At 51.6% G+C, this 26,039-nt stretch overlaps 2 protein-coding genes across 3 annotated transcripts in view; both read right to left on the minus strand.

Moving 5' to 3' along the window:
- The window catches only part of TCEA3 (transcription elongation factor A3), a 37,438-nt gene extending 31,089 nt beyond the window's left edge, over positions 1-6,349 (minus strand). The window contains exon 1 of the mRNA XM_056123398.1: positions 6,162-6,349. Coding sequence (XP_055979373.1) covers positions 6,162-6,230 — 69 coding nt within the window. The 5' untranslated portion in view covers positions 6,231-6,349. The remainder of the gene's footprint in view (positions 1-6,161) is intronic.
- Positions 6,350-9,162: 2,813 nt separating this feature from the next.
- The window catches only part of ASAP3 (ArfGAP with SH3 domain, ankyrin repeat and PH domain 3), a 56,199-nt gene continuing 39,322 nt past the window's right edge, over positions 9,163-26,039 (minus strand). The window contains exons 6-25 of one of the 2 annotated variants that reach the window (XM_056123065.1): positions 25,399-25,510; positions 25,096-25,181; positions 24,679-24,754; positions 24,442-24,528; positions 24,161-24,270; positions 22,743-22,812; positions 21,791-21,878; positions 20,619-20,667; positions 20,328-20,521; positions 20,114-20,247; positions 19,805-19,899; positions 19,455-19,632; positions 17,255-17,340; positions 17,004-17,119; positions 16,163-16,230; positions 15,866-15,973; positions 15,542-15,737; positions 12,013-12,238; positions 11,409-11,499; positions 9,163-10,802 (exon numbers count right to left, since the gene is read on the minus strand). In XM_056123065.1, the coding sequence (XP_055979040.1) occupies positions 10,728-10,802; positions 11,409-11,499; positions 12,013-12,238; positions 15,542-15,737; positions 15,866-15,973; positions 16,163-16,230; positions 17,004-17,119; positions 17,255-17,340; positions 19,455-19,632; positions 19,805-19,899; positions 20,114-20,247; positions 20,328-20,521; positions 20,619-20,667; positions 21,791-21,878; positions 22,743-22,812; positions 24,161-24,270; positions 24,442-24,528; positions 24,679-24,754; positions 25,096-25,181; positions 25,399-25,510 (2,245 nt within the window). In that variant the 3' untranslated portion in view covers positions 9,163-10,727. Of the gene's footprint in view, positions 10,803-11,408; positions 11,500-12,012; positions 12,239-15,541; positions 15,741-15,865; positions 15,974-16,162; positions 16,231-17,003; positions 17,120-17,254; positions 17,341-19,454; positions 19,633-19,804; positions 19,900-20,113; positions 20,248-20,327; positions 20,522-20,618; positions 20,668-21,790; positions 21,879-22,742; positions 22,813-24,160; positions 24,271-24,441; positions 24,529-24,678; positions 24,755-25,095; positions 25,182-25,398; positions 25,511-26,039 lie in introns of both variants that reach the window. The other variant, XM_056123064.1, reaches the window with a different exon arrangement.

The raw sequence follows: 26,039 nt of genomic DNA on the forward strand, positions 1-26,039 counted from the left end.
ACCATTTGGGATGCTGGGTATCAGAGATGGGTTGGCTGTGTACAAGGCAAGTGTACTATCGCTGTTCTATCACTCTGACCCTGAGAGTTCACATTTTAAAGGATTTTTATGAAAAGAAAATTGAAATGTGCTTTACTATCTGGTTTCCTTGATCCTGAGTCATTATTTTGAGATGTGCCCATGTTGCTGCATAGAACAGGTCCTTTGTACTGCTGAGTCCATTTCTAGTATGTGTGCACAAGTTGCTCTTCCATTCACCTGTGGATGGGACTTGTGGGTAGGGACCACCCGGAGCTGCTCAGAGCATTCATGTCCAAGCTTCTGTGTGGACAGATATTCTCCTTCTTCTGCTCAAAGAGCATGGGTGTCTGCCCTGACACCTCAGGGCACAGCACACAGACCAGTGCTCCCTGAATATACAGGAGATCAGAAAATGGAAGGGGGTGAGAGACCAGGACAAGGAAAGGCAGATTTGAAACTCAGGAGGAGCTGAAGAAATAGCACAGTGGCCAGTCTGGGTTGGATCCCCAACACCCCAAATGGTGCCCCAAGCACTGCCAGGAATGATCCCTGAACACAGGGTTAAGAGTAAGCCCTCAGGGCTGGAATGATAGCATAGCAAGTAGGGCATTTGCCTTGCACACGGCCAACCAGGGTTTGATTCCCAGAATCCAATATGGTCTCCTGAGCACCACCACCAGGAGTAATTCCTGAGTGCAGAGCCAGGAGTAACCCCTGTGCATTGCTGGGTGTGACCCAAAAAGCGGAAAAAAAAAAAAAAGAGTAAGCCTTAATTCCAGATCGTGCACCAGGGTGATTTCACTGGGGCACCTCAGATGGGAGCAGGTGTCCTCTCACTCTGCCTGCACCAGATGAACCCCGGCAGCCGCAAACCTCCAGAAACCAATCGCCACCACCCTCATGGCCGATCTTCACAGACTCGTCCTGGGTCCCCCACACAAGAGAATAAATTCGCTGAAAAACCCAGGTTTTTTTCAAATCACTGTGGGACCAGTGACTGAAAAATCCAGGCTTCAAGGGGTCAAGACTAGGCCATCCCTTCCCATCTCCCCGCCCTTCTGGGGTCCTGGCTGTCACACCCGCAAACTGCCTCTGGGTGCCATTTAAGCACATTAATGCCTGTGATCCAGAGACTCACAAATGAATCTCAGAACTGAGCAGTTTACTGCAGAGACGGCTCTGGACCCCAATTATTTTAATTTTTAGAATCCCAGGAGTGCATCGCCACAAAAGCGATGGTGCAATTTCTCTTACTATTTTTTTGCTTTTTTTGTTGAATCACTGTAAGACAGACCCTTATAGACATCTTATACTATTCATAACAAGCAACACAAAATAAATTATCTTGTATCTGCCGGTGGGATAAGCTTGAGTGGTGGTGGGAAACTTCAACATAAGTGGTGGGAAGGTGTAATGGTGGTGGTATTGGTGTAGTAATATTGAATGTAATCAATTATTGTGAACAACTTTATGAAAAAAACTTAAAAATTAAAACAAAGAAAAAAAGAGTAAGCCTCAGCACAGTGTGGCCCCCAAACAAAAACAAACACAAAGGGTGGGGGATTTGAGAGATAAGAGACTTGCCTTGCATAGAATAGATCTGGGTTCACTCCCCAGCAACCAGGAGTGATCTCTGAGCACAGGGCCAGGAATAAGCCCTGCTGTATAAGGCCCACAAGGTAAAATCACTATCACGATCATGATCATCCTGTTCGTAGATTGCCTCGAGCAGGCACCAGTAATGTCTCCTTCGTCCTAGCCCTGGGATTTTAAAGTGCCATATTCAAGGCTCTTTCAGGGTTAGGAGAATGAGACCCATCATTGTTACTGGTATTTGGCATATTGGGTACGCCACGGGGAGTTTGCCAGACTCTGCCGTGTGGGCAGGTTACATTGAGTAGCCTTTGTCAAAATCAACCAACCAAATAAACAAAACAACAACAAAAATATCCCACCAAAAAAAGTGGCTTCCCCTGGCTACAAGGGGAGTTTCTGCAGCATGAGTGTTAGGGGTCTTGCTCTCACAGCTTTAGTGATGCATAACTGGTATATGACAGACTACCCATGCCTGAGCCCACAACTGGGTGAGGTCTCACCTAGGTACACAAGTTTGAATCGCCACCACAGCCAAGATCAGAACACAGCCATCACCCCCCAAAGTTTCCTTGCACCTCAAGGTAATCCCCTAGTAGATGGAGATTTGATCAAAGAGATTGTATAGTGTAGGGCGCTTGCCTTACACATAGCAAATCTGGATCCCCAGCATCCCACATGGTTCCCTGGGCACTGCCAGGTGTGATCCTTGAGCACAGATCCAGGAGTAATTCCTGAGCACTGCTGGGTATGTCCTCTCCCCCCCTAAAAAATCCACAAAACAAAACAAAACAAAAATTTGCTGACTGCCAAACCATCCCTGATTCATTTTAGACTTTGCCCTCCCTTAGCATTCATGAGGCCATCCCTGGCCTCCTGCCGCCACCACCATGCCCTGGGGAGCACCAGCTGACTGTGTCCTGTGTGCCCCATGTCCTGCCCCACTGCCAAACCCGCCCTGCCAGTCCCCCTGGACCGCATCCCAAAGGCTGCCCTGGGTCAGCCGCACTGTCCCTGAGAACTCAGCTCACGGGTTTTCAGAGGGGGCTGGGTGTGAGGTCAGTCTATGGGTGTCCAGCTCAGTGTGAATGATTTATGAAAGCGTCTGAAGTGCCGGGCTTTGTCCTAGGTATTTTACTTCCAGGACCTCGGTTCATTCTCATAACCACCCAATGGTTGCCATTTTTACAGAAAAGAAACCTCAGAAACAGGTTAAATGATATGCCTAAAGTTACTAGAATTCAAACGCAGGCCTCTTAGGTTTGAACCCTGATATAAACTGTTTAGGTGTTTACACAGACCTGCCCAGACAGGTACAATCATGAAGTATTGACTCGGCTAGTGTAATACTGGTCAATGTTTAACAACCAGTTCTCAAGGGGGGAAATGAGGATTTGTAGTGTTTGCAAATTTCTGGGGAAAATTCTTATGGTGTATTCAAAATTCAAGCTCCCAAAATACGATTCCATTGAGTGTTGCTCAATCTTTTTCCCAACTAAGACCCTTTATGACTTTTATTTTCTTTCTTGCCACGTCCTCATTTTTACAAGTGGCCTCCTAATCTCATTCTATGGCCCCCTCCATTGATGTAACTTTCACCTGTGACCCCTTAAAATAAACTGGCGACTCACAGGCAGACATGGAGAAAACACTGCTCTAGGCTACAGAGGACAGAAAAATAATTAGGAAGTGATGATTTTTAGTGCAACCTGCATTTTTGTTTTGTTCTATTTGGGGGCCATAGTTGATGGTGCTCCTGGTGGTACCTGGGATACAGTGTGGTACTTGGGATAGAACCTGAGTTCCCACATGCAAAACATGCACTCAGTTCTTGAGTTATCTCTCCTGGCCCTGTTGTGTTTTGAACTTTTCATTGGAAGCATAGTATTGAATTATTTAAATAATGGCTGTATAGAACAAGTGACTTTAAGAGATTCCTGACTATTTAGCGATCAGTGTTAAGTTGTTGACAGCTCACTCCTCAGGGTGTGTCGAATGTTCTAATTGAGTTGTGGTGGAGAAACACTGTGAGGGCTGCTTCTAGTAGTGAAGGTGCTGTCGGTGTGCGTCTCTGTACAGGGTCCAGCCAGTAGTCTCTCTGGCCCAGGTGCAGAGCTGTGAGCATACAGTTCCAAGCACAGAGTGTCTACTCGTGAATGTTGAACAGCATGGCTGTTTGCTAAGTCTACAGCGTTCCATGATGGCAGTCATTGCACTGTGTGTGTGTGTGTGTGTGTGTGTGTGCATGCGCGCGCACGTCTATGTGGAGTCACCTCAATCTTTCAGTAAATAGAATATTCTGAATTTGTCTTACAGGCGTCAGAGTGCCTGTCATGTCAGTGTCTGTAGCTGTGTGGCATATGCAGCTGTTTGTAGCTGACTGTTTACCTACTGGGTATGGTCTGGTGATGCAGCTCTGTTTATTGCGTGTCTGAACTGTAGGTCTAAAGCTGCTTGGGCTGGGAAATGCTCAAAATATTTGATGAAAGCCCTGGGTTACTGAGACTCCAGTCACTGGCAGGGAAACCCGGCTCAGCTGCAACGTGGAGTATCCGTCTTATTAAGGAAGTGTGTCCTTCTCTCCCAAACCACCACTGGGCGGACCCACATTCCCTCTCAAAGCAAGCCCCACCTTTCTCGGCTGGAAGCCCAGAGCTCTGTGCCCACCCAGATGTTGCCAAGAGCCCGGCCGTAGACGTGGCTCTCCGCTGCATGGACCCTGTGCTGAAACTTGCTTCTTCCCTTCCAGAGCTTTGTGTACTCCCAGAGGCCTCCACCTCCAGGCGTACTCCATTTCCTCTCCCCATTGGGCAGAAGACAAAATTGGGGTCCAGAGAAGGAAGCAGAACAGTGAGCTATGGGTCATAAAAAGGAGGGAGGTGTTTGTCCCTCCTTAGCCAGATCTCGCTCCCCAAACAAGCGCAGCCTTTCTCTTCCTCCAGTCTCCCCAGTTTCTGCACTCACCCCAGAAGCCCCTAGCATGACCCTTGCTAAGCAAGGAGCAGGCTGAGAATCCAGGCAAAGCTATCTACCTGACCTGATGGAATTGAGCTCTGAAGACCTGGGCTGGGCTCTGCCACACCCTATGAGGAAAGTGTCCCAACACCGAGGCCGCTTCACTGAATTTGTAGGACCCTGGTATGGGGAGGTGGTGGCTGGGAGGGAAGGGAGAAGAACAATCTCCTTATCTCTTCTGGTTGTGTAAAGCAGTCTTATACACTCTGTGTTTTATGAGGTACCTGGCCCTGTGGGCTTTACACAACTGTCTCATTTCTTCCCTCCCACCACAGGCAACAGAGACGAAAACTCTGACCTCTTCCTCAGGGCATAGCTTGGGGTTCCTGCATGTCAGTGCTGGAGTGGTTCCACCATGCTCCGAGCCTGTGCACAAGTGAAGTCAACTTGGTGCACTCAATGTCTGCCACGCAGGCTCTGCTCTGCGCCGCTGCCACCTCACTCCTTGCCCAGTGTCCCCTCTAGCGCTCCCTGACAGTCCTACAATCTCCCCTGCTCCAAAACCTTCCTAAGCGGTTCCCTACCAACCCCAAACTCCGAACCACACAGAGAAAGTGCTAGATATGCAGCTGCCGTTTGGGAAGTGTATGAATGGAGGCAGGAGGATGATCCTGGGCCAAAGCCAAGAGGAGGGACACCTCTGGTTACCTTCCTCTCTCTCCTCCAGGCTGAGGCCCAGCCCTCGCAGACCCAAGGCCAAACTTTGGCTCGATAGTCCAGCGGGTGCCAGGCTGAGGCAAAGATCGCAGGAAGGGTCAAACATTAACTTCACCTGGGCCTGCAGCTTGGGGTTCCTGGTTTTGGGCGCCCCAAATCGGGACCCACCAACCCAACTCCCTCTAGCATCCGGGTCCCGTTGCCCCCTTTCCGCACCCGCACCCGGGTTCCCCCCCCCCCCCCCCCCCCCCCCCGCAGCCCTGGCCTCCCGCGGGTCCTTACCCCGCCCTGCTGCCCGCACCTGTTCCGCCCCGCCCGCCCCGCCGGGGCCTCACCCTCCGCCAGGAAAGAGAAAGTTGCAAACAACGCTTGTGGCATCCCAGCCCGCGGGGTTGCGGCTCCTGTCCCCCACGCGCTAGACAGCTTAGCAGCCCTCCTCAGTCCAAGTTCTCCTCCTCTCCTCGGGTCATCCAGGATTTGGTTCCCCTCGTCCTCCCTCCGTCCACTCCTCACCGTCCCCGCGCTCCCTGGACGTGGCGCACTCGGCGAGTCGCGGGCTCCAGGTCTCCCCCACTAGCTCCCCGCGGCCCCGTCCAAGCTCCCTGCAGGGACCCTCCCGAACGTTCCACGTCCCGACAGCGAAGCGCACGAGCCCGAGCTGCCAGCCAGCGCGAATCCCGCCCCGGGTCTTGCACACATCCGCCGTGCAGAGCCCGGCCAGCCCCGAGGGCCCAGGAGCTCGGCTCGGGCCGCGCCTCCCTTGGGCCGGGGTGTCCCGCACGCGCCGCCCGGGCGCGGGGCCAGCACGCGCCCCCGGCGCTCCGGGGCAGGATTGCGCTGCGCCTCCGGGACCCAATTCTGCAGCCCATCCTCACCGTGTTCTTCCTGGTCACCATCTTCTCCAGCTTCTTGGCGATCCGCAGCAGCTCCTCTTCCGGACCCATGCTGGCCAGCGACGCCCGACGGGGCGAGGGGCGCCGGGGCAGGAGGCGGCGAGGCGGAGGCGCGCGGCTCGCTGGGGCCCCACACCCCACAGACACACACTCGCCCGGCGGGGCGGGGCTCCCCGCACACCCCTCGCGGCCCGCCCGCCGCCCGGCCGTGGGGGAGGGGTGCCACTCTAAATATAGACTTCAAGGACTCGCCCGGGCAAAGATTGCCCCGGCCGGCCGGCCTGCCCGGCCCCCGCGCACCGACGAGGCTTGGAGAGCGCGCGCGCTGGACCTGGCGCTCTGGCTGGGAGTCCGGGGACTGAAGGGACATGTGGGGGCTCCCTGGCAAGAGGCGAGGACGCTGTCCCCGGACGCCAGCGGCCGTGGTGGCGGGGAGGGCGCCTGCGGGGGGCGGGGAGGGGGTGCTTTTGCCCGGAGCGCGGGGTTTCTGCGGCTCCACCGTGCTCCGGTGCCTGTGCCCAGGTGAAGCCAACTTGGTGACCTCGAATCTCTCTCTCTCTCTCTCTCTCTGAGTGATCCTTAAATCCAACTCTTTCCTAGCCTGTGCCTGTTTCCATCCGTAACCCTAGAGCATAGTTTGATCTTGTTTGTTGCTGTGCTGCTGTTTGTTCTCTTTTCTTAAATTTTCCTTTTCTGTTTGGGTCTACACAGTGCTCTGGCTCTGCAGTCCTGGCTTTGCACTCCGGGCTCAGGATCCAACTCATGTTGGCTCCAACTAAAGTCAGCCACATACATCCATACAAGGCAAGCACCTTATACAGTACTATCTCTCTGGCCCGGTTTGCTTGGTTTTCTCCTTTTGTGGGCTTTTTTTTGGGGGGGGGGGGTGCGGGGGTCACACTGAGGTGGCTCTTTCCTAACCTGTGCTCAGGGGTTGCTCCCAGCAGTGCAGGGGTACCAGGTGGTACCAGGGATTGAACCCAGGCCTACCTCATGCAAAGCTTGCGCTCAGCCCTATTGAGCTCTCTCAGTTCCAATGTCTTGCATTTCTAACAAGTCCTTGCAAAGCCCATAGGGGGCTGTGGCTCCTAAGACCTCATTCTGAGTATTGAGGGCTTGGGAGACACTTAATGGAACTGAAATTTGGAAAAAACCCATCCAGATGCATGAGGGGTTTCTTGGGGTAAGGCCATACTGCTTCTCCAATGGAACTGGGCTTGCAAGATCATCTCTGTGGAGGGGAGGAAACAGAATTCTATCCCTATGAGGGCCAGAGAGATAGTACAGTGAGTAGGAAAATTGTGTTCCATGCGGTTGACCCGGGTTCAACCCCCAGCATCCCATACAGTTCTTTGAGCACTTCCAGGAGTAATACCTGAACACAGAGCCAGGGGTAACCCCTAAGCACTATCAGGTATGGACCCAAAAAAAAACATTTTTTTGAGGGGGGCTCAACCAGTTATGCTTAGAATTTACTCTTGGCTCCATGCTTAAAGGTTACTCCTGGCAGTGCTCAGAGGACCACATAGGGTGTCGGGGATCATGACACTGGGGCTTGCACCTGGGTAGACTGTGTCTAAGGCAAGCCCCAAGGAACGACCAATTTCTATTGATCAGGTCTCTTCCTCAGCAAGAGGGTTTTAACTGAACAATCTGTGATGGTAGTTTGGAGTTTGGGACTGGGGGTTGGTGGATGAAGAAATCTCTGAAGGGGAATCATGAAAAGTGGTCACCCATGGGGGGAGGGGAGTTGGGGGGAGCTGTGACTTGGAGTATTCAATGAATTCTCTAGGCTTTCCTGAGAGAACCTTAGAGAAACCCATCCCAGCCTGGGTCTCAGAGCCAACATGGTGTGAATTCAGCTGACTCCTACCTTGTGGTATGAACTGGGACCAACGAAGGAAGGGCCATGTTTGTCTGCTTATTTCTCATTCATTCAAAAGTATATTGCCATGTCCAAGGCATCAATAAAACACACCCGCACAGTCACAGCAAGCTTGAAACAGTTTATGGGTAAGGAAAATGTGTATTTACGTACACACAATCCTTAAATCCAATTCTGTATAATCATATAATCACAACTAGATGAGGGTCATAGATACCTAGGAGACATGTGAGGGGGATTTGCCTGCTGGGGTACATTCACCTCCAAAAAATTAAGTTTTAAACTGTGCAGAAGTACAGGGTAGGAGTTGGAAGTGGAGAGTGTGTTCACATAAGAGAGGAAAAATATTCATTTAATATGTGTTTGTTGGACACCTACTATGTGCTAGGTAGTATCTAGAGAGGAACAAACTAGTCACATCTTCAGCCTTTCTATTGCTTTAAAAAAAAAATCATCTTTGATTCATTTCCCCCTGCTTTATATTTCCTGAGATCATCTCACTATTAAACTGCCCCTTGGATGAGAGAGATTGTACAGGGATTTAGGCACTTGCATGGGCCAATTCCACTTCCATCCTAGCACCACACATGGTTCCTCAAACAGTGCCAGGTATGATCTCTGAGCGCAGAATCAGGAGTAAGCCCTGAGCACTGTTGGTGTGATTCCCCACACTAAGTGTAAATACATAACTTGCCCTTAAATCCTTATTTCAGGGGAATTCAAAGTGAGATTGGAGCCCAGGCAGAGCTAAACTGCTGGTTCTCAGACTCCTAGTCCACAGGTCCATCCTCCACACCAGGGTTTCTCAGTGTCAGCACTAAAAACAGATTGGATAAGTCACATCTGAGGAGGGTGAAGCTGTGTATTGTAGGGTATTTTAGCAGCATCCATGGACTTAAGCCACTAGATGCCAGTAGCACATCCCAGCTGGCGACGATCAAAACTGCAGTAGGGCTGGGGAGAGAGCTCGATGGGCTGGAGTACATACCATACATGTGGGGTTTGGTCCCCAGCACTGAAACAATATCCCAGGCACCTAGATAGGAAAAGCTCCTGAGCACTTCTGGGTGTGCCCCCCAAAACAAACAAGCAAAAGGTCTTTGCATTGCCAAATGTTGCCAACTGCTGCTACCCTCAGCTTCTCCCATCCGAGGTCTGGAGAAACGGTGCGAAGTCCTAACATTCCCTTCCCTACTGCTCTTCAGATCACAGAAATGAAACCAATGGAATTATTTAAAAAAATAGTTTATTAGAGATGAGCAAAATAACAAGTCTGAGATGAATAAAACCAGCAGATGGGGCGTGAGGAGGGGGGACTCAAAAGTTCACCCACGTCTGGGGGGCATTGCAGACCATTTAGCATGCAAAAGAGAGCGAGTCTCCCAGCCAGACTGCGTTGGTCACTCACAGCTTCTCCTGCTTGGCCTGGCACATCCCACCCAGGGCCCCGAGCCCAGTGGCAGTACAGCTGGCGTTAGTGATTGGTGAAGCTTTTGGACGTGGAACCCTCCTGGGCCTCCTGGCACTAGAGGCAGAACCTTTGAGTCTCTGCCCTCCTACTTCAACCCTCTCCTTGTTTGTCTTTCACCTTTCCTAAGACTAAAAGACTCTTATGGTGACTGAGGGAAAAAGGAGAAAGAAATCTGGACTTCCAGACCATTCCTTTTGGGGGGATGCTGGGGCACATCTGGCAGTGCTCAGGGCTTACTCCTGGCTCTTCACTCAGTGACTGCTCCTGGAGGATTCAGGGACCATCGGGGTCCTGGGGAATCAAACCTGAGGCTGCCATGTGCAAGGCAAGTACCCATCCTGCTATAACATCACCCCAGTCTCAAACCACTCCTTTCTTTCCTGCTAAATTAGGGGAATAGGCTAACAGGAGTAAATATTGCTCTTCTTCTTAGCTGGGGAATGAATACCTGGCGAGGTTTCCAGGAAGGCTGCACTGTTCCTTAAATGAAGCGATACTCAGGATACTCATTTAGAGGCCAGCACAGTATGGACATTGACCCTGGATGGACAAAGGCTATAGATAATGGCAATGTCATACAGATATAAACCAGTCTGCCCGTGAATCCAGAACCATATCCAGGATCTAGTCCTATGCATTCCCAAGCCCATCTCCCCTTGAGATCAGTTTTCCCAGCAAGAGATCACATCTGCAGGACCCCGTCTTCCTCATTCAACATCTGCAATGCCCCGCACAGTTATAGACATAGAATTGGGATGCAGGAACAGCAGACAAGCTAAGAATGGCAGAAAAGAAAGTGCCTAGTCTGGCAGAATTCCTGGTCTGGAGAATGATGGAGCGGCTGGTCCAATTCTTGTGAACACTCCAGAATGATGGAAGATGAGGCCTCGACTGATGAGGACTGAGGTTCTATAGCTGAAGCTAGCTCAGCAGCACTTAGATCCATCCACAGGGCTCCCTGGTGCCTGGGGGCAATGAGACAGGAGAGACATTGGATTGTCAGCTCAGGCTAGGAAGGGTGGGTGTCTTGGCTTCACAGCAAGAGAGAAGGGCAGCTACAGAGGCACAAGGGACAAAGTCAAGTTGGAGGGGAATGAACACGTCAGCTCCCCAGTCTCATGGGTTCAAGTCCTAGCTCTGAATATTGGGGTCCAGCATGGGGTGGTTCAGACACATGAGGGCCAGCAAGGAGCTAGTCTTGCAAAAGCTGCACAGAACTTGCTGGAAGAACCCCAGTCCTTGAGCCGTCTCCATCGGTGAAGCCAGCCTGTGGAGAGAAGGGTGCAAAAAGCTCTTCTAAACTACCGATTACATTCCACTTGTTTATATCCATTTTGCAAGTGTCACACTGTGGCTATATGAAACCAACCCCATTTTACAGATGATAAAAACTGAGGTAAAAAAGATATGAAGCGAGGGACTGAAGCAATAGTGCAACAGCCAACCTGGGTTTGATCCCCAGGGCTTACTCCTGGCTCTGAGCTCAGGGATCACTCCTGGTTTGGTTCAAAGAAGCAGAGGTGGTGCCAGGGATTGAACCCAGGTCAGGTGCATGCAAGGCAACACCTTACCCACTGTGCTTCCAACCCCAGGTTTGGAATTCTTTCTCGGAGTCACCATCTTGGTTGACAAAGCTCTGTTCTTCCTCCTTGCGGGGGTAGCCGGAGCTTGTGTCTGCTGCCCCCTCAAAACCTAGGCTCTTTCCACATTCCCCTGCCTTGGGATGAAGCCCAAAAAGCCACACTGTGGCTGCCTGAGGCTCTCTGGTGCCCTAATCACGAGGCGAAGCCTGCCACCCCAACACACTTACTGGTGACCAATAGCCTTCCGGGGCCCCGCCACCCCCAGTGCCACGACATCCAGGAACTCCTACCGGTGTGTTCCTTCTTAGGAGAGGCTGCCTGGCTGAGGGACAGTCCTCCAGGTTCCGGGCCCCACGTCGATAGGAGCGAGTGCTCTCGGAGCTGGAAGACAGATACAGCTCAAGGTGGCCCCCAAGTCCACAGAAATCCCCACCCCCCGGCAGCAGAGAAAGGGCTCTAGAAAACAAGGCTGGAGCAGAGGGTGTTGCATGAAGGTCCATTAGGTCCCCAGGCCAGGGCTGTCCAGGCCCAAGAACTCACAGAGCTCTGGAGATACCTCCTAGCCTATTCCTAAAACCCTAAACTGAAAGAGTTTGTACAGAAGTGAGGACTAGGCCCTGGGTCGAAGGTGGGGATGGTGCAAAGACCTCACAGGGAGCCACAGAATGGGGTGCGGGTGGGATGAAGCAGTCCCCATCCCAGCCTCTCGCCAGCTCTCCAGTGCGTGAAGAGGGTGACTATGACATCCCATCCCCATGCACTCCAGGCCCAGCACTTCTGCAGTGGTCAGGGACTCGGCACTGCATGGCAGGCATCCTTCTGACATGGAGAAATAAACGGATGCCCAGAGAGGTGTGAGAGTACCTCAGATTGCACAGCAGGGCTTTTACTGACCTGAATCTGACTGGGGGGTATGTCTCCACAGGGGCGGTTCCAGACATCAGGCCAGGCCGGGACAGGCCTGGGGACTCCCAGAGGCCCTCTTCAGAGCCCAGCTGAGTTTGACTGGGTCCTCCATGTTCCACAGGGCTCGTGAGGCTGGAGGAGGAGGAAGCTGGACTGGCGAGGCTCTCAGGGGGTCCATGGGGCTCCAAGCTCAGGGTGGGAGCTTCTGGTCGATCTGGAATCCGAAGTGATAAAGCTTGTCTTGGCCATTTTTGTGCTAGTTTCAGAGAAATCTTTAGCTACTAGGTCTATTCTGGTTCTAACCAACTCCTCACTCCTACTCCTCGCTATTAACCTCTCTCCTGCCCTTCAATGCTTCCCCACCATATTTGTCCCGATCATTCATGATGTACTCGCCCATTGACTTGCTTCTGCTCACCCCTCAATCTGGACTCTCCTGCTCATCACTCAGGTTCAGCTGAGAAGCTATCCCCCACCAACTTCCTAGTCAACTCCTTTCCTCTCAGATATGCTTTCTCTCTCTCTGTCCCCTAAACTTCCAAGAAAAGTCTAATTTATCTATTTGACAGAGAGCTCTTGAGAACTGCCAGGCACTATATTAGTGTGGGAGAAAAAAAAGTTCACTCAAATGCCTGACCTCTGTGATTTATGTTCCCTATAATGCAGTGCCTTATACTATAGTGAACTGCATTCTTTTATGTGTGTACATGTGTCATTTTCTTAGAAATCATTACCCTTTAAACTCAAACTATATAGAGACAAAGGAGAGGTAGTTAAAATTTATATTAGGGGGACTGGGAAGATAGCTCAAAGGGCTGAGAAGATAGCTCAAAGGGCTTGATCACATGCTTTGCATACATGAGGCCTGGCTTTGATACCTGGCACCACATGATCCCCTGTGTACCACTGGGAGAATTCCAGGAGCAATAAGCTGGGAGTACTCCCTGAGCACCACTAACCATGGCCCCATAACCAAAAACAACATTCAAGTTAAAAGAGATAGAAATGGGGACTGGAGAGATAGTACAGTGGGTAGGGTGCTTGTTTTGCATGTGGCAGATCCGGGTTCAATCTCTGGCACCCCATAGGTCCCCTGAGCCTGCCAGGAGTGATTCCTGAGTGCAGAGTCAGGAGTGACTCCTGAGTACCATCAGGTGTGGCCCAAAAAACAAACAACTACAAAAACAAAAAAAAGATAAAAATGGGATAATGGAGTATTTTTGTTTCTGACGATGTCTTTTTTTGGGGGGAGAAGGGGGATTGGGTCACACCCAGTGAATGACTATATGAAATGCCAGGGATCAAACCTGGGGCTGGAGCGATAGCACAGCGGTAGGGCGTTTGCCTTGCACGCAGCCAACATGGCCGACCTGAGTTCGATTCCTCCACCCCTCTCGGAGAGCCCGGCAAGCTACCGAGAGTATCTCGCCCGCACGGCAGAGCCTGGCAAGCTCCCCGTGACGTATTCAATATGCCAAACACAGTAACAACAAAGTCTCCAATGGAGACGTTACTGGGCCCGCTCGAGCAAATCGATGAACAACGGGAGGACAGTGACAGTGACAGTGACAAACCTGGGTCAGTCGTGTGCAAAGCAAATGCTCAACCTGTTGCACTTGTCGCTCCAGTCCCCTGGACAATGTCTTAAGCATATATTTACTGTTCTCCCCTGTAAAGATATTTTTATCCAATCTAGCTTTAAGATTTATTTTGTACATTCTCAGTGTCTTCCATTCTATTTGCAGAAAAATGTTCAATTTAGGTGTATAACCATCCAGCTTACATCTACCCTATGACACTCTGTCTTGGTAGCCTCCAGAAAGCCAGAGACAAGGTAAATGCTCAATAAAAGCTTTTCTTTCTTTCGAGTGAACACCCGAGAACTTAAGAGTAGCGCAGACCTGTTTTTTTGTTTTTGTTTTTCTGTTTGTTTTGGGGTTACACCACGTGGTGCTTAGAGCTTGCTCCTGGTTCTGTGCTCAGGGGTCACTCCTGCGAGGGGTGGGGGGATGGTACCCTCTGAAAGAATCCATATTAGGGCATCAAATTTTTGTGTACTTTAGCTAACTTGCAACATTGCTTTCTGTAAAACTGCTTGGCTGCTTTGCACCTGGGGGAGAGGGGACTTGGAAAGTGATTTACTGTCCCTGAAATGTATTGTCTCAGTAAAGCACCCTGCAGATTTGAGTAAAGGATAACTCAGGATGCGGGTGGTTGGGGGAAATTGCCCTTTCCTGGAATGTATTGTCTCACTAAAGCACCCTGCAGACTTGGGTAACTCAAAACGAGGATGGTCAAGGGAGATTACCTAAGGCTTAATGATTCCAGCTATAACCTTGCTTGTGCTGACAATCGATGTACGTAAATGCTGATCTTTGAATCTATAGGCTAAGGAGTGAGGTACATTTAAATGGATTGGTTAAGAAAGTATATGTTGTTACAAATCTATTGGCTATGAAATGCGCGGGCTTTGCTGTAACGGCCAGTGAAGGCCTATATAAGATCCCTTTTGAAGAAGTTCGGGGCTCTCAGCCACTGCCCGTTTTTGGGGTATGCTGCGGAGCCCCAGCATGCTGGTCTAAATAAACCCCGTTTTTACTCCTGCAGGAATTGTGTCTATCTGGTCTCTCCGCGCCTCCCAGGGCTAGGGAACTCCCGATCCCAACACCCTCAAGGACCAGGATGGTGATTGAGTCAGGGTCACCTATGCAAGGCAAGAGTCATAACCCCTGTGCTATTTCTCTGGTTGAAGAGCTGGGTTTCAGCCCTACATCAGAGACTTAGTGGCTGTGGAATCTTGGGCACATCATGGAATATTTTTGCTTCTTTTTTGATGTGCTGGTGGTAGTGGGAGCTTTGGGGCATGGAAGGTGGAGGGGCATGCCACACTCAGTATTGGATCGAACGCAGGACCTCATACTTGAAAGACATGTGCTTGAGGGGCTGGAGAGATGGTACAGCAGGTAGGATGGTTGCCTCGCATGTGGCCAATCTGAGTTTGACCCCAGGCACCCCATATGACCTGCTGAGCACCACCAGGAGTGATCTGTGAGTGCAGAGCCAAACGTAGACCCTAAGCACTGCCAGTGTGGCCCAAATATGAAGAAAAAGAAAAAGAAGACATACAATTGACTGAATGTAACCTGCCCACACAGCAGAGTCTGGCAAACTCCCCGTGGTGTACCCAATATCCCAAATACCAGTAACAACGATGGGTCTCATTCTCCTAACCCTGAAAGAGCCTTGAATATGGCACTTCTTAAAATCTCAGGGCTAGGTTGAAGGAGATGTTACTGGTGCCTGCTCGAGGCAATCGACGAACAACAGGATGATCATGATCATGATCGATTGTGATGACTGACCATTTGCATAGTATTTATGCTCCTTCAAGGGATGTTGATAACCTGTAGCTGACAGGAGATTATCAGGAAGCAGATTAATATCTGCACTCAGCTCAGCACCCAGCCACACACAGTAGCCCTCAACGAACAGGCATTCTTTGGGGTGGCCACCATACCTCCGCTGCCATATCCTGCACGCGCTGGGACCACAGTCCGGGAAGGGTTCTTAACTGGCAAGGGTGGAGGGGAATTCTCATTCTGGCTCTGAGGGGTAGCTGGTCCCATGCTGGCAATGGTCTCATAGGTCTTGTTGCTGATATCCAGTCTCCCACTGGTCCAGCGGGCTTGGGTTGGGGTTTTCAGAGGGCAGCGCTGCTGGTACAAAAGTGTGGGAGGGAAGACGTTTGGTTTCCTCAGACCAGCCCTGGACTACACTAGGTCCAAGCTTGGCTCTTCCCTTCTGCTACCTAGAGACTTGAGAGACAAGGGCTGGGACCCACCTTCTCTTCCTCCTCCTCCTCACTGTCAGAGCCAGCCTCTGGAGACACCCCCCAGGAGTAGTCCAGGTGCAGAGGGAAGGCCAGGGTTCCAGCCTGGGCCTGCTCCAGCTGCTCCCCAAAAAAAGTAGGGATAGTTTGGCATGTCAGCAACTTAGCAGAGGGAAAGGGGCGGGGCTCAGCAAACGGGCGGGGTTCGGCAGATAGGGGTGGGGCTCAGCAAATAGAGGCGGGGCTTAGCAGGCAGGAACAGGGCTCAGCAGACAGTATCAGGGGCTCGCCTCCCCCATTACACCTCACCAGCAACTCGCATTCCTTGTGTTGCTTCTTCCTGGCAATGTCCAGAGCTGTCTCTCCTGCCTCGTTCACTGTGGGAGTGGTAAAGGTTAGGGTAAAAAAGTACATTACAGTTCAGAGGTTAAGAGTGGCCATTGGAACCAAATGATCTAGGACCGAATCTTGTCCCTGCTACTTCCTGGCTAGGTGGCTTTCAGCAAGTTACTTAACCTCTCTGGGGTTTAGCTTTCTCATCTATAAGGTGAATAGGATATTTATAATAACCCGTTCTTTGTTTTGAGGCGGAGAAAGTGGGAGGTGTTGGGGTCACAGCCAGTGGGATCAGTGGCTATTCCTGGCTCTGTGCTCAAAAGTGACCCCTGGTAGTTCTCAGAGGACCATATGCAGTGCTAGGGATGGAACTGGGTGGGCTGCATGTCAGGAGGCAGGTATCTCTATGGCCTATATGGCTGTTGAGAGGACTAAATTGATTTAATACTCGTAAGAGCACTTGGCCTATTAAAAGACAAATATTAAATAACAAACAAGAGCTATTATAATGACTATTATTCAGATAAAGCTGATGTTTGTTTGAATAGGGACTTTCAGAAATAACATCTTTCCTAGCAGACCCACTCAGTCAGCGTATGATTCCCATTTCACAGAGAAAGATGCTGAGGATCTGAGCTTGAAGGGACAAATCCAATGTCCCTGGAGTGGGCAGGGGCAGACCAGGATTAGACCCCAAGTCTGCCTGCAAGGTCTAGGCTGGTCCTCCATGTACCATTCATCTGGGAGAAAGACAGGGCGTCCCCACGGGGTGGGGGCCAGTGAGGAAGGGGGTGTGCAAGGGGAGGCTGCCCACCTGTGCCAGCCGAGGCTCTCCCTTTCAGCAGCAGCTTGAGGCAGTCAGGTTGGTTATAGAGAGCAGCACAGTGCAGGGCGCTGTTTCCATCAGCAGCCTTGGCATCTGGGTGACCGCTGGGGGTCAGGGAGGGGAGAATAGGGAAGGCAGGTGAGGGGTTTAAATCAGGTGTGTGTGTGGGGGGGGGAAGGAGAGGAGAGAAGACAGAGGGGGAGGAGCTTGGGGATGTGGACAAACAGAGAGGCTCTTACCCATTTTGGATGATGAAATCCACCAGGGGCAGAGAGGTCTGGTCAGCGACTCTGATGGCCAAGTGCAGGGCAAGCTCTCCAGGTGCCTGAATATACATTCACACCACTTGAGTCTCTCCTCAGTCTGCTTGTCACCCGCCCCCACCCCCTGCCCCATATTACTCTCTGCAACCCTTGCTGCCTCCTCACACATCAAGCGGCCAGAAACTCCAAGGGAGGAGAGGGCAAGGATGAAGCCACATTTGGGAGGATAGTGACAGACCTGTTTTTCCCAAGGTTCTTCTTCCTCTTACCCCCGCAAAAGGTGGTTCCTGGCTTAGGGCTCTGCCACTTCTCCTGCTAAGCAACTGCTTTCAGCTCACACTCATGTGCAGAATGTCCCAACTTCTTTCTTTGCTCACTTGAGAGCAAACTGCCCCCTGGCCAGCCCTACCGAGGCACCAGCTCAAATACATGAAATTCAACTTCTGAATTGAAGCTGTCACTAAGTCCTGTCGATTTTAACCACCCTTCCCCTTTTTCTCTTTTAAACAAAGAAGAGCTAAAAATGGCAAATCTGGGAGTCTAAGGCTATGGCTTAATGGTAGAAAACATATTTTGCACACATGAGGCCCTGGATTTGATCCCTGGCACTACTCGCCTCATCTAGTGTGGAGCCCAGCACCACAAGTGAAACCAACCCCAAACCTTTTTCCCCCCAAATTCAAAAACAACCAAAAGTGGCAAATTTTATTTTTCCAAAGCTATGTATATCTCTCTGAGCCCATAACAATTTTTTATTGTGGTTCAAAATGTATAATTTTATCATAAATTTATGGTAAGGAAAAAAAGTACCATCTTCAATATTTCTAAGTATATAGTTCAGTTGTACTTTCTATTTACATTCATATCATCATTCAACCAATCCATAGAACTCTACATGTTGCAAACTAAAAATCATACTCATGGGGCTGGAGCTTTTTCTTCAGCCTGCCTTTCTTGCTCTAATCTGAACTACCAGATCTATTTCCAAAGCAATTCAAGGAATATAGTACAGAGGTAGGGCGTTTGCCTTGCACGCAGTTGACCCTGGTTCGATTGCCAGAGTCCCCTATGGTCCCCAGGGGAATGGGGAGCACCACCAGGAGTAATTCCTGAGTGAAGAGTCAGGAGTAAACCCTAAGCATTGCCAGGTGTGACCCCCCCAAAAAAAACATCAAACTTATCTCCTCCTAGCTCACATGATGGTTACTTGGAATCACCAATGGCATGGCCCTTCTTGCTCTTTTTTTGCTGTGTGCACGTGTATGTGTATGTGTGTGTGTATGTGTGTGTATGTGTGTGTATGTATGTATATGTGTGTTTGTATGGATGGGGGTACTTGGCTACACCTGGTTGTACTCTGGGGCCATTCCTTGCAATGTGATTGGAAATTGCTTCAAGTAGGGCTCGCTCAGGGGCCCATGCAGTTCCAGGGATCAAATTGGGTACATGCAAAATAAGCACCATTACCTCTGTACTGTTTCTTCAGCTTGCCTTTCTTGTTCTAATCTGACCTACCACATCTATTTCCAAAGCAATTCAAGGAATAAAAGGTAACATACTAACATACATAATTATGTACAAGGCTCATTATATATATATATATATTTATATATATTACAATTTTACAAATTAATTCTCACTTCAAAACTGTGAGAACTATTATGAACCCATTTTCATACATGGCCAACCTGGGTTTGATCCCCGGCATCCCATATGGTCCCCTGGGCACTTCCAGGAGTAATTCCTGAGAGCTGAGGAAACCCTGAGTGTTGTTGGTACGGCCAAACAACAACAAAAAGATTAAATGACCTGCTCTGGATCCCTCAGCTAGGAAGAGTCTGCACCACGATTCAGCTTAGGTCTGCTTGACGAAAGTCAGGATCTCTCCCTTTTACTTCTCTGTTGTTTAGTTTGTTTAGTTTGGTGCGCAGGAGCTACTTACTGCCGGCTTACTGCTGGGGGATAATGTAGGACTAAAACAGAACCCAGGACCTCATGCATGCAAGGCAAATGTTCTACCACTAAGCCACATACTCGATCCCTATAATCCCCTCGGATGGATGGACTTGAGCAGATTTCAGGTAAGGTTAAAGAAACTAATGGCTGGTCCTGGAGGGGGATTAGGGAGCATGAGAATGCAGGTGGGTTGTAAGTGGACCTTGGAGGTGGTTCTCACCTGCCCATCTGGCCCAGGCAGAGGTTGTCCAAAGTCCTGCCCATTAGCAAAAGCCTCCAGTACTGACAGAAGATCCTGGCTGCAAATGGCTGTCCGGACTCTCTGGGGGTCATGCGGAACTCGCCGGGCAAACCTGTGTTCCACATACTTGGCCACAATAAAGTCTCTGCGGGTGCTCCTGCCAAAGGCAACCAGGGAGTCTCAGAGCAGAATTGTCCAGTCTCAGAGATGAAGCCCAGGAACCATCCCACAAGAATTAGGACTCTCCTTCCGCTTAGACCGGGACGCTGGACTCTCCTGGGTCTCCCCTCAGCCCAGACTTCTGTGCAAGATCCAGCCAGGGCCCTTACATGTCACTCTCGGCTGAGGGTTTAGCTCCACCGTTTGAGGGCAGCTGGGCTTCCATGACCTCATTGAAGCGCGTGTTCCCAATGTTCAAGGCAAGCTCAGGTGGAACAGAAAGTGGTGGAGATTAAGATGGAGGAGTTGGGACAGCGACCCCTGGAGGACAGGCACTCCCGCGGCCCTTCCGCCCTATCCAGCGTCTTTCTGGATCCAACCCCGCCTCCTGATGCTTCCCCTGGTCTGGGAGCCTCTAGGCCCCGCCCCGCGCGCCCTGATCAAACCACGCCCCCATTCCCCCTTCCCGGCACCCTCACCAGCAACTCGGAGGGACCCAGCAGGTCCAAGGTGAGGGACTGAATGCGCGAGAAGCGCACGCCCAGCTCGCGGTGGACGCCTGAGCACTGGATGCAGGTGAGCACGCCCAGGTTGGTGCTGAGCCACGTGGGGTCTGTAAGGAGGCGCAGCTGGTGTCCGGAGGTGCAGCCCCCTCCTCCGCTCCCTCCTCCCGCCTGGCCCCACCAGCCCCACCTGCGGCCCCGCAGTCGCAGCACTGGCCATTCCCGGGCCTGCTCTTCACCTCGGCGATGAGCAGCTTCGTAAGGTCTTGGGGTTCCCCGTCCAGCCCAGCGGCGCCTCCCCAGGGCGCCGGGCAGGAGCTGGGCTCCCCCAGGAAGGCACTGCTCAAGGCTTCATCCTTGCTGTTCTGCAGCACCGACACCCACCTGCAGAGTGCGTGTGGCGGGGGGTGGGGTGACACCAGACCTCTCTGGGCCATGAGGCGCCCCTGTCCCACCCCAGGCTGGCCGTGGGGACACTCACGCCTCACACTCATGTTCATCCTCCGCCTGGAAATGGTATGTCCTGTTGTCTGTGGGGACAGGAAGGAGCAGGTCTGGCACAGAGAAACCTAGTGGGTCTGTTTTGGGCCAGAAGCCCTTTATCAAAAAGGGGTGGGGGGCGGGGTTCCAGAGTGGATAACTGAGGGGTGTGGAAGGGTGAATGCTAACAGTGGACAGTGGGCGGCGGGCAGGTCCTCAGATGTCACTTCCCAAGGAGAATCGCAAAGGTCGCCCCAGTATGAGGCCCTGCTGGAGGGTGTCCTACTGCCCCCGCACCCTCCCCACAGCCCTTCTCCCAGCCTGTGCCAGCTGCCAGGGGGAGCGAGAGGTCAGGCTCTGCCGCGGCTACTCCTCTGCTCTGGAGTTCCTCGTGCCACCCCATCTCCCACCACGCCTCCCTTTTAGTTTGTTTTTTTCTTTTTCTGGTTTTGGGACACACTGGTGTGCTCAGGCTTGACCCCTGGCTCTGAGCTCAGGGATCATTCCTGGTGGTGCTGGGGAACCAGATGGGCTGCTGGGGATTGAACATGAGTTGGCCGTGTGCAAGGCAAGAGCCCTACCCACTGTACTATTCTCTGGGCACAGCATATTGCCTGGAGACAAGGGTGAAACCTTGAAGAGGGTTTCCTGGGTCTCAGCAAGCCACCGCCTGGGGATCCACATGGGCTGGGCTCCTCTCCTGCTTCTCTGCCTCTCATCCCGCCCATCCTGTCTCCTAAGATTGTCCTTGCCCCAGCTCTGCCTTCTGTACCCCCCTCAACTAAACTCAAATACTCTCTTGTCTGCTGCAGCCTTCCCTGACCTTTCCGCTCCCGAGGGTCCTGCAATACTCCTTCTGTTCCTCTCCTCTGCGTGTCCCCACCGTCCTGTCCCTCCTGAAGGACCAGGGCTTTCTAGATCTGGGTGCAGGTGCAGCAGCCTGCCAGTCAGGCTGAGCACCCAAGGATCCAGAGGATGCAACGGGACATTTGAGACAGCAATCCCAAAGCTGTGTCGCCCAGACCCACAGCACGTTTTACAGGAGCCTTGTGCCTGCAGCAGCAGCCCTTGTGGGACTGGACAAAGACCACCATGCTCCCCATATTGACGCCCCCTGACTGCTAAGGGGTCTGAGAAGCTCTGGGCAGTTGGGATGGAGGGCAGAGGACTCACGTGTAACCAGATCAAAGCATTTCTTCTCCTCGAGGTTGGGCCTCACTTGGCAGGTCAGCAGGGTCAGCTTCACTGGGGGCCGGTTGATCTGTGTCAATGAGAGTTTAGGGGTAGAACCGTGTTTCCCAAAGTGGGAGACACCACCTACTCCGCCCAGGGGTGCAGGAAGGATCCAGGGGGGGTCGTAGGAGCTTCAGGTACAACTGGGGGCACTAAGTAGGTCAATTTCCAGGGATGGGGTACTGAGGGGTTTTGTTTGTTTCTAATAAAAGAAGGCAGGCCAAGTAAGTTTGGGAAACTCTGACATACATGTTATCCTCTGGGCCTCCCAAACTCTTGCTTATCTGTTTTGAATCTGTAAAACGGGCATAATAATCCTGCTCCAGTGAATCTCTCCTAGGATAGGAGCCATAGTAGAACAGGTAAGGCACTTGCCTTGCATGCAGTTGACTTGGGTTCAATCCCCAATACCCCATCTGGACCCTGAGCCTTACCAGGAGTGATCCCTGAGTGCAGAGCCAGAAGTAACCCCTGAGCACCTCCGGGTGTGGCCCCCAAACAAAACAGTGTACCCCTCCTCTCCCTTCATCTTTAGAATATGCAGTGGCAAGGAGCTGGAGCACAGGCCTTGCCTGTGGAGGTCATGACCATCCCCAGCACTGTCTGGTCCCCCCACTCCTAGCACTGCTGGGTGTGGCCCCAGCAGCCCCCAGTCAGGCTGAGAATCACTGGGAGTGACTCCCAGACCCCCTGAGCACTACTTGAACACCTCTGAACCCTGGAAAAAAAGGTGGAGTGTGGGTCAAGACTAGGCTGGGGAGCTGGGATTCCTGCCCTCTGGCTACTTGGATCCAAATCTTCATGCCACGCTTGGAGGGAGGGTTTGACATATGTCTGTCCATAACACCCAGGAATGGCCCGCCACTGTGCCCGACCCCTGGCCCGGCCTCACCGTGCTGTGTGAGATGGTCAGGCAGCCGTACTTGACGCCACACTTCCTTTTCTGCCAGACTCTTCGGATTCTAGGACCCAGGGGAGAGAAAAACAGTGACCCAAGCTTGCCCCTAATTCCATTGTAGCAGAAAAGAGAGTTTTCTGCAGCAGATCTGTCTGCCATCTATGAGACCTTTCACTGCTTCCATTCACTGATCCTCCACTCCTCACTTCAAGACTCCCTTCTGATGGAGGAGACAGAGACTTACCCTAAGGAATCTCCCAGTCTGATGGAGGAAGAACATGGGCTTACTCTCTGGGAGTCTTATCCTAAAGGGGACCATGTGGCCTTGGACGTCCAAGAGTGAAGTGTGTGATGAGGGGACCCAGGCTCTGATCTTACAGCATTCCCCGTCTGGGAGGAGGGCAGGCATTTGTCTGTAACTGATGAGTTTAGGCTAAGGACAAAGGAAAATACTATCAAGCCCTCCATAACGGCATCTGGAGGGCTGAGGGGCTGGCTCAAAGGGTTGAAGGGCATGCTTTGCAAACAGAAGCCCCAGTTTGATCCCCGGCACTATGTGATCTCCCATGGAATAAACCCTGAGCAGCTGTGGGTGTGACTCCCACTTCTCCCCATTCCAAAATAAACTTCTAAATCCATGCTCCAAAGTTACTTCACACTTCTACTATAAAATAAATAGTCATTGGTTTAGTAGTTATTTCCTGTAACAATGAAGTAATAAGTAGAAACATGAATATACCCCATAGGGCGTCACATTTCCAGACCAGTTTATTTATTTTTAAAAAATTATTTATTTTTTGGTATTTGAACCACACCTGGCAGTGTTCAGGAGTTACTCTTGGCTCTGCACTCAGGAATCACTCCTGGTGGTGCTTGGGGGACCATATGGGTTGCAGATGATCGAATATAGTCTACTACATGCAAGGCAAGTGCTCAATTCATTGTACTATCACTCCAGCCCCTCACAGACTAATTTCTTTACACTGGGCTGCAAGGCACAGCCAGCGGAGGCCCGTCCAGTGTATCGTAGAGGTTAAAGCATGGACCTTGTCCAGGGCACGGTGTTAGCTCTCCTTGGCAAGTGCTGTTTTTCTTCTTCAAGTTAAGAACAACCATAGGCTGGAGAAACAGGCGCTTGCTTTGCATGTGGCCGACACTAGTTCTATCCCCCAGGCACTGCCAGGAGTGATCCCTGACAAAAGAGCCAGGACAAGCCCCTGAACACTGCCGGTGTGGCCCCCCCAAAAAAAACCAACCAAACCAAACCAAACCAAACAACAAAAGAGAAAGACGAGGCAGTGATTTTTAGTAGATGTTCATGTATCTAGATTCTGGTGATTTGCTTCCCTAGCCCTGTCATTTACTGGCTGTATGACTCTGAGCAAGTTGCTTGAGCTCTCTGTGCCACTTACCCATCACTTTTCTTGTACAGAAAGCCCACCTTCTCTGTCCCAAACTGCTTGTTGCCCTGGTGTTGGTGGATGCTGTAGCCACCTCCTGAGTTCTTCCTGCTCAGATTCTCCTGTTCCTCGGACATGCAAAGGAAACTTCAGGGTGCTTGGAGTTGGCGGGGAGACCCAATTCTGCAGTGTTCCTCCTCTTAGGGATCTACGTTCCCTCCCTCCCTCCATGCTGGGCCCTGGTGGAGTGGGGATGGGGGTTGAGTTCGCTAGGGGATGGTTCAGGGGCTGACTTCTCTGTTCTCGAGCTGCAGTGTCCCTCGAAGGGAGTCCCGGAGCTGGGTCAGCTTCTGCAACTCCTCCTCCTGGGCCTGCCGCAGCTATGGCACAGAGAGCAGACCCCATTACCAGCTGTGTCCTCTGCAGAGTGTGAGCCCAGCGAGGTGGGGCCTCCCTCTCAAGGCAGGATCTAGCTATCACTCTCAGACTGTTCAGATCACATACATGCCCGAGGCAGAGGACCTACTTACTGTGTGTACTGAGGCTGCCAGCTTCTCAATGAAGGGGGACAGGCTCTGAGCAGCCTTCCAGCCATCTTGGAAAAAGCTGAGAGATTCCAAGGTCAAACAAGGGACCAGAGAGATGAAAAACAAGAGATGAGCAGCAAGTATATGGAGAAGATGTGCCCAGAATCACAGACTCAGTTTCTAATCTGAAGAATGGGGGTGGGGGTGTGATCACAGGACCTGCTCATAGGGGAACTGTGGGCCTGAGTGAGATCACTATGTCACGTACTTAGTTCCTGGAGCATGGTGAGCACTCAAGCAAGAATTGCTATACAAGTGCATCACCAACAGGGTATGCAGCCCCAGAGTCCATGGGGTCTGCCTGAAGGGTGAAGGGTGAAGCAACACAGGGGCCATGGTGGGACACAGGCAGATACCTACTTGTGCTGAGCATGGAAGAACTTGATGAGGCTCTGCAGGAAATCAGGTCCTTGCTTCACCTGGCTCTCCCCGGCTTTGAGCAGATACTATGGGGAAGGCAGGGCAGGACGTGTAAGATGTAGGATATGAGCAGAGTCTTGGGGACAAGAGTGTGGCCCTCTTCTGGGTTAGTCTTCTTGGCCATGACTAAATTCAGCTGACATCTCTAGGGCCATCTGGACAGGACGTGGGCTGAGCCTATCACTGCATTCCTGGGGTTCAAGAGAGGAAGACAGGCAATCCCTCCCCACACCCAACCCTTACCTCGCACATGTGCAGCTGGAAGACATGCCGCTCTCTCTGAGTGTCCTGGGCTACCTCACTGGGGTTCCCTCCTGTCATCTTGGCGCGGTCCCTCTCCTTCTCCAGCCTGGCCCTAGGCCCCGAGGAAAGAGATGCATGAGCTCACTCACAGCCCCTTCCCTTCATCACCATCATGCCTGGATCCTCCTATTATGGGCACATAAGAGCATAGGACCCTCCAGTGTGCCTGCTGATGGGAGACATGGGGCCTCAAGTACAGTGATGAACCAGAACAACTCAGGTGAACTTGTGGGCAGAAAGACAGATCAGAGCCAGGAAAGAAAGCTACAGAACAGTATAATAGATTGCCTGTCCTTGCCTAGATAAACATTTGAGCTGGCATCTCAAGTCTGCAAAGTAGCCTTATAGGAAGTCAGGGCTGGGTAGAGGGGTCCACCACAGGATGACCTGCGGACAGAAGGGACCGGAGATCAGAGCAGAGATGGAGAGGGAAGGAGCTCCAGACCAGGTCAAGAAAGGCCAGAGCATGCAAGGTCTACTGCAGACCCTGTGAAGGTTTCTAGTCTTTATCCCAAGAACAGTGGGAAGGAGATGGAGGTTTTACACAAGGAGGCGAAAGGTTCAGGTAAGAAGTACCAGTT

Source organism: Sorex fumeus, unplaced genomic scaffold (genome assembly GCF_029834395.1).
Source record: "Sorex fumeus unplaced genomic scaffold, SorFum_2.1 ptg000047l, whole genome shotgun sequence".
Classification (NCBI taxonomy): Eukaryota; Metazoa; Chordata; class Mammalia; order Eulipotyphla; family Soricidae; genus Sorex; species Sorex fumeus.